Source organism: Electrophorus electricus, chromosome 7 (assembly GCF_041902795.1).
Source record: "Electrophorus electricus isolate QZ-2024a chromosome 7, ASM4190279v1, whole genome shotgun sequence".
Classification (NCBI taxonomy): domain Eukaryota; kingdom Metazoa; phylum Chordata; class Actinopteri; order Gymnotiformes; family Gymnotidae; genus Electrophorus; species Electrophorus electricus.
Genome location: NC_137503.1, coordinates 26,511,625 through 26,519,325, shown reverse-complemented (window position 1 = coordinate 26,519,325; position 7,701 = coordinate 26,511,625). Strand labels below are relative to the sequence as shown.

The window sequence follows — 7,701 nt, the reverse complement described above, 5'->3', positions numbered from 1 at the left end:
TTAACACAGACTGTCTACACAACCATGACGACTGACTTACATACGTACGCTACCTTAACAATAACCAACATCCTGCACACTTTGACGAGGGTTCATATATATAGACAAGACGAGGTTCAGGTGTGTGCAGGCGTGGCCACAAACACAGATCCTCCCATTTCACGTGGCGGGCCAAACCACATGACTCGCGGAGGCGAGCGTTCTGTGACACTCATTCAGCTCTTGCGTCTTAATCAGTGAAGCAGGTCTTTTAGACAATTACAATTTGCAAATTTGATGATTTCATGGTGACATGCATAAAATAATTTAAAAAAGCATAACACTTTTGCTTTTTAAGATTTTTATTGAATATTTGTTTCAGTTGAAGAATAATCTACAGTAATTTTGTTAGCCAATTAATTATTTTATAAAATAATATTAAGCACCTCATTTACAGTGACTACAGTAATAATTTAAGCATAACTACCTAATAAAACCACTAATAAAAACCTATCATAGAAGACTGTAACACTGGAAGAAATCCTAACCCTAACCCTAGCAAGAATGCCTTCATTACAATAATTACTTCATTACAACATGGCCCCCTGGTCTATTATCCCCAACTGCAAGCAAACATACTCTACATATACACATAACATTTATATATATATATATATATATATATATATATATATATATATATATATATATACACACACACACCCAAACCAGCTGTACACACCCAGATAGGTTGCACACCCAGACAGGCTCATAAATCTTCACAGCGTTCCTCATGATTTAAGTATTTGATCAATCGTCCAGGGATGGGTAACTTTTTCATTTTCTTCAGCCTGTGTGTTCCAACCAGATGGCGGATCTTCAGTCTGCAGAGCTGCAGCAGTGGCCGTGGAGGCACTGAAACAGAATCAAAATAAAGACGGAGAGATGAGTTCAGTGCTTTTACTTACAGTGACTTAACAAATGGATGCTTGCTGACTTAAAATGAATGATCACAGAGCAATGGAAACGAATAACTGCATACACCAGTTTCTTCTAGCCCATTTGTAAAAGTGCACACCATACTATTTTCCAGAGATGCAGATTAAAGTGGTGAGTTTGCTATTAAAAGTAACAAATGAGTTGAGGGTTAGGTCTGTTTTACCTACTTGCTTTTTCTTTTATGCAAGCCCAGTCATCATAGTCGTCCAAGTGTTCCATGAGCCTGGCACAAAGTTTCACATCACCAACATAATCCAGCAGCACATCTATAATGGGTCCCGCCCAGTGATTGTAAGTGTCAGTGGAGATCACCTCACAGAACTAAAAAAGACAATAAAACTTAATACCAAGCTGTAACTATGAGAAACAGAAAGCACATTTTAAGATGGTGCTATTTTTTAAGACATGCACCTGCACACAGGTCTTCTCCGTTGGCTCATCCCTGATGTCATCTCTGACTCTGCGAGTTGTTTTTAGAGGGGGATGTGGGTTGCAGCCATACACACAGTCAAAACACGACAGAGCATCGCAGCCGTTGTCCATCAGGTACTTAAGCATTGGGAGGTACTTCATACAGAACATAACGGTAGCAGGGAAGGTAGTGGGGTGTGTGGGGATGTAGGCATTGACGTTCGCCCTGTGCTCCACCAGCAAGGTCACTGTCCGCATGCACCCCTGCCTCAAGGCCACAAGCAAGGGGCTAAAGGTGTCCAGGTTGGGGTTGGCGCCAGCCTCCAGGAGCATGGTGGTGGCCTCCACATTGTTATTGATGACAGAAAAGTATAGAGCAGTGCTGCGGCGGTCCTCGTACATATTTCGTCGGTCCTCGGACAGTGTGGCATTGACGTCAAAGCCAGCGACGATCAGGAGCTCCAGGACTTCATCTCGGTTGCGCTCTGCAGCCAGGTGCAGTGGGCTGATGCCACTGCGCCTCACCCGTGCCTTACTGGTGGCGGAAATCAGCATGGACACGATTCTATATGTAGAGTTGAGGGACAGATTTAAGTCAGAGCTGTGCAACACATTGGCAATGCCACCATGCTGTGTTAGAATTTAATGGGATCAGATTAGATGAAATGGTTAATGGACAGTTTTACTAATCAAATACACTGAAGTTGTGTTTAAATCAGAAAAAGGATGTAGGCTGCATGCCAGTGAAAGAAAGTATATATGCATTATTATTTTTTTTATTTACATTTGTTAAGAAAGCCCCATGTTCTGCATACAATAAATATTCGAATGATTTTTGATACAGGTGACAACACTATTGACAGAATAAATGAATGTGCATGGTTAGGGCAAGAGGTTTGGGAAATAAAAAAAAAAAATTACTCTATGCAAAATACATTTTAGCTTGTGTTAAGATTACATGTTACATGTTACATGTTAACTGAGCACCCACTTGCAGTTACATAACTACCAGACAATATTTAATAGCCACCAAGACTTACTTAACAGCCTTGTCACTTTTATGGGAACAGCCATAAGTAAGGAGGTCATTGCTGGAAACCGAAAGATTGTGAGATGCACTAAAGCATGTCATTTTTATTTACAGGTTTTTTAGGACCTCTAAATCTATTTTTTACAGAGTTAAAAGTACCAGAAATGGGATGGTGTATTTAAAATGCATACAAATCTCACTTTGTTCTAAAACAGTTATTTAAAAAGCAGCAATTACATTCCAGATACGGCTAAGTATCAGCAACACTGCTCCCTCAAGTATAAGATAAGCTGTACAGTACAGTAACCAGTGACTGATGTTCTTCCTCAGAAGAACTTTAAAATAAGGGATAGATATACTACTGAAGTAGCATAATCATTTTAATTTTTATGATGATCATGTTACCAAATCTGTAATGAACAAATTAGCTAATATATAATTAATTTAAATGGTTCTGGATTCTTTTTTCTGTTGTAGTCAGAGAATACCAGTTACTGCAGGCAGACTGGCAGAAAGCATAAGAGGGATTTTAATTCTGTGCTAGAAAGAAATTGTAAAAGTGTGCAGTGTGTCCACATGACTGGTGCTTACCTATCATTTCCTCGCTGAGCAGCAATGTGTATTGGCAATAGTCCATTTTTGCCTGGCTTGTTGGCATCTGCATTTTGAGATAGAAGAAACTCCACAATCGGCACATGACCATTCTTACAGGCTTCATACAGTGCTGTGGCTCCATCTGCTGCCTGGCTATTGATATCTGCTCCTAATATTACAAAGAAATACAGACACAGACTTTCAGTACTGTGAATTTCATTACTACCAGTTGTGAGATACATTTTATAACTCAGTGTGCTACTACAGCATAAATCAGATTAATGAAATCATCATTGTCATCCGAATGGAAATGCTTTTTCCAAATACCATTTTTCAAGAGGAACCGAAGTGAATCCAGCTTCCCACTTTGGGCTGCCACAAAGATGGGTGTGATGCCATATATGTTGGGTATGCTGATTTTAGCTCCTGCCTTCACCAACATCTCACAGATCTCCACATTATTCCGACACACAGCTTCATGGAGTGCTGTCCAACCTTGAATGCAATTCTTGTTGACAGTAGCTCTGTGATTTAGTAGCATGGCAACAATTGCTGCATTCTCCTTCTCACAAGCTGGGGATGCAGGAAGCCAGGTCACTAAGATACAGTCCATGTGGCAAGAGACATGTAAGACAAACAAGCCTGAGCCAAAGTTGTCTACTGGTACCTTTATAGAGAGGTGTCTCTTTGTCCTTGTTTGCAATGTCCGGGTCTGCACCACTCTCAAGAAGGCATTCCACACATCTCACATTCTCTCTGGACACAGCCAGGAGAAGAGCTGTCTCATCCTTCAATGTGCGTTTGTTAATCATCCCAGGTTGTACTTTAACAAGAGGTGCACAGATAAAATATGACAGGATAAAGGCCTAAACAGAATATTGAGTAGACAATGTTTTCACCCTACCTCTGATGAGTATTTGAATACATTGATCTTGGCCATAGTATGCAGCCTCATGAAGCGGAATCCATCCATATTGGTTTGGTATAAGAATGTTGCAGTCTGCCTTTTTGATGATTTGTCTCACAGATTTCATATCTCCATTCCAAATAGCCTTCAAAAGAGGATCCACTAATCTGTCAGAAAATTATATCAGATCCAGGGCAAGATAAGACAAAACAACCTTTTTTTTTTTCAAAATACTTTACATTACCACTGTTACAGTGTAACTATATTATTATTTACAATATATCATACTAAAAATGTTTAAGAGTAACAGTGTAAACTCTGTACTGACTTTGTGCTTACATTGTATGTACTGACACTCTGATTTTCATTTTATAAAAACCATGAGTGGTTATGCCTTTTTGCTCCGTATATTACATTGTAATTAATAGTAGGAGTTGCACCGTGTAATGGAAAAATATTACCCTTTTAATGTTATACTATATTATACTTACTCCTCAGTTTCAGGTTTGATTTCAACCAGTGTACCATCATATCTACGATATGCCACCATTCTTCTGCCATTGCCTGTAATAAAGTGACTAACTATGGTACCAGCCTGTTGATTATCATTGTCTCTATAAAAAGAAAAGTATATACTTTATCAGAATTTTGTAGCACAGAGGTTCACTATAGCAAAAATGTTTAATGATAAAAGACCAGTCAAAGTCACTGAAATCATGTTAATAATACAGTTTCCTATGAATAATGGTGTCTGATTTTTGCTGAGAACACATCTATGGGCCAAATGTCTTCGTTTTTTTACCTTTCTTGGTGTTTGTTGCTGGAGCCTATCAGATGGCATGCTACTGCTACATTTACAAATAAAGTCCAGTTAGTGTTTCTGCTGATAAATGATGTGTTTTACAGTGATACCTTAAGGAGCTATCACTTTGAAGCTTTACATCCCCATTAAAAAGTCTTGTTATGACTTTGTTGTTGTTATTGTAATGACACATTTGTAAAGTCAGATTGTAAAGTCACATTTAAATGTCAGATCTAATTCCCAAGCTGAAGGTGAATATGAGTCTTGTCAGTGGAATTTGTCTTAATTTTATTGCAGCAAGAATGTGCCATAGCAACATTATAATTAAATCAGTTGGAATATCATGGAATGCTAAGGACAATAGAATTATCAATAAGTGGATCAGGCACAGAGGAAAATGTTGTGCTTCTATTTTCTACTTGTTGGCATGTGAACTTTATGGACTGCTACAGCTGTACTTTATCTTAATGACTATTTTGCATTGGTAGGTCAGAGTCTGTTACCCAGAATGTATTAGGACAGGTGCAATACGCGTGGATGCCTGGGGCCCAGTATGTGGAACAGGTATCGGGTGTCTGTAAGTGATACCTCTCTCTGCTAGTTGGCATTTAGTGGATAAGTGTGAACTGCAATAGGTAAACACTTCATAGTGGCAAAGTTCTAGTTCAAATAAGCTTATATTTGTTTTGAATTAAAACTCTTCAGTATTTTATGTTTTTAAATGTACCATTTCTCTGCCATAAATCTACATGAGAAAAAGTCATCAAATTATTGTTGATTCTTACATACTGTACTGACAGTTAAATAGTTGTTTTTCATATACTGATGTTTTCATATAGTTTAACATCTGAGAGATCTCATAGGTAAATTGTATATTTTCTATGGCTTCCACCAATCATATTTAGTGACTAAATTTATGAAGCAAGATTTAATGATAACTCAATTGTGTGAAAGTGTACTCTTACCTGCTGTACCTGGGTGGGTTAGGAGGGCATGGGGGTGGTGTGGGGGCTCGTGGCAGCTGCTGAGAGCGTTGTGATGGCTGAGTTGGGGATGTAACACCTGGAGCTGGCCTGCTTGGCACCGTGGAGGTCTTTGTGTTTTCAGCCTCAGAAGAGATGCCATGTGACTCAGCAAGGCTGCGCTCGATTGCCAACTGCATGAGCTCATCATCAGATAGGTTGCCGTAGAGACAGTAGTCATCATAGCTGAAGGTGGGGCCTGTGGAACCTGGTACAGACACACTGGCAGCTGCCATAATAGGATCCTGTGTCCTAAAAGAACACCTGGCAAGACATACCATTTATCCATTGTTGATAATATAAATGTATAGTCACATTTTAACTGAACACTGGAAGCAAAAGCAGAGTTTACAGTTTTAATGCTGTAATGTTTTTTATCTTGCAAGATTCTAGGTCTGCCTTAATGAAAGACTTCCAGCCCAGCAGGACGTCGGCTAACAAATGCTCATCCTGTGGCTAACAAAACCAGCTGCATCCTGTCAAACTAGCACTTGTGCTTTGTCTTAAGACAGCATGGAGAAGAATGACTCAGTTCTGTCTCCATCAGCTGACTGATGCCCTCGGCTGCACAGCATCCCATTGCGTCAACACCTTCTGCACAGTAAGAACACATGGCAATGACATGGCTTTCACTCTATCACAGGTCCCAGCAAATCAATCATTATGGAGATTCAAAATGGAAAGTTTTAGACCTAAACAGATAATGTAGCCAGCGCACATAAATATTCAGCAAAGATTTCAACACAGATGATAGCTGGAACATCTGGCCCAGATATGGCATCTAGAAAACTATGTGTACCTTCTGCACCACCATTCTACCAGATGTGAGTTTAACCATTTTTGATAAATCCATTTGTTGTGGGAGGTGCACATGCAGCCATCTGAAGGGCAACAGGTCACAGTGATGTTGAAATGTGTTTTGTAAGTCACACGTTGGATGTTGTGTCTGGCCCAGCTGTCTTGTTGAAAAGGTGCCAAGGTCAAGTGAGCACACACATATCTCTTTAATATATAAATAGAATTGTGCACCTAACAACTCCATGGCTGCATATCTCAGTGGTGGCCTATCTATGTCCCTCCTTTTTGTAAAATACTATGCAAACTATACCATGAACATTGCAGAATTACAGGGATAAATGCAGGAATAGGAAAGCAAATGATCTAGCAAAAACAATCACTGAATCTTTCAGGTGATGCAAAACTCTGGCTTACTTGTAAGGAGTTCATTCAAGTTCATATTAACAGCCTTTAAACATTGTTTAAAATGTCACTATTGAAACAAAGTAAAGGATTCATAACAGTCTGAGTTAATGAGCTATCCTCTCTAAGTCTTTCCTTTTAATGAATGAAAACAACCTCATATGAAAGCAGACTAAACCAAAGTATGTACAAAAGACACTTACCTCTTTTTAAATGTTTCAATTTTAAACAGAAAAGGTTAGAAGTTCTCCTCTGCCAAAAGAGGCCCTTGTTTCTGTGCTGTCTCCCACTGTTTATAGCACACTTCTAGGAGGTGCACTTGACCTGTTGAGTGTAGAATGCCAGCCTCTTAGCTCGGGTTGCTCTTGAGAGAGTGGTGGCTTAGAATACGTGGGGCTGCAGGGACCAGCACAACTGTGAAGTTCATCAATTGGAAATCCCACAGCAGGTCACCAGGAGTGTGAGAATTTGGAGGCTAAAGCAATTGTTCGGCTGCTTTCATTGTGTCTAGTTACAGAAGAGCCAAAGTTACAAGACAAGTGAGATGTGAAATGCCATGGTGTAAATATTTACTTCTTATTTATAGACAAACATATCATGCTACAACTTGTGAAGGGACTGCAATGAACTCATTTGTTGATGCAGCTCTAACTCCTTTGCTTTCTATTTCTTTCATTTCATTGAAATCAAAGGAACCTTGAGTTGTTGCCATTTTTATTACCTTGGTAGCAAATTCTGACTGCTTGGTTTTGTAGAA

General features: G+C 39.3%; 1 protein-coding gene across 4 annotated transcripts; it reads right to left on the bottom strand.

Moving 5' to 3' along the window:
* Window positions 1–323: 323 nt before the first annotated feature.
* Window positions 324–7,462, bottom strand: asb2a.1 (ankyrin repeat and SOCS box containing 2a, tandem duplicate 1). Of its 4 annotated transcripts, none has more exons than XM_081718250.1 (11): window positions 7,148–7,462; window positions 5,688–6,338; window positions 4,412–4,534; window positions 3,918–4,087; window positions 3,681–3,836; window positions 3,341–3,586; window positions 3,011–3,182; window positions 2,430–2,480; window positions 1,390–1,954; window positions 1,142–1,299; window positions 324–894 (listed from the first exon to the last, which is right to left on the bottom strand). In XM_081718250.1, the coding sequence occupies exons 2-11, from the start codon at window positions 6,023–6,025 to the stop codon at window positions 771–773; spliced, it is 2,103 nt and encodes a 700-aa protein (XP_081574376.1). In that variant the 5' UTR covers window positions 6,026–6,338; window positions 7,148–7,462; the 3' UTR covers window positions 324–770. The 4 variants fall into 4 exon arrangements, with proteins under 4 accessions (XP_081574376.1, XP_081574375.1, XP_081574374.1 ...); XM_081718249.1 differs by having other exon boundaries at window positions 1,146–1,299; window positions 5,697–6,338; window positions 7,148–7,461; XM_081718248.1 differs by having other exon boundaries at window positions 1,146–1,299; window positions 7,148–7,460.
* Window positions 7,463–7,701: the final 239 nt, after the last annotated feature.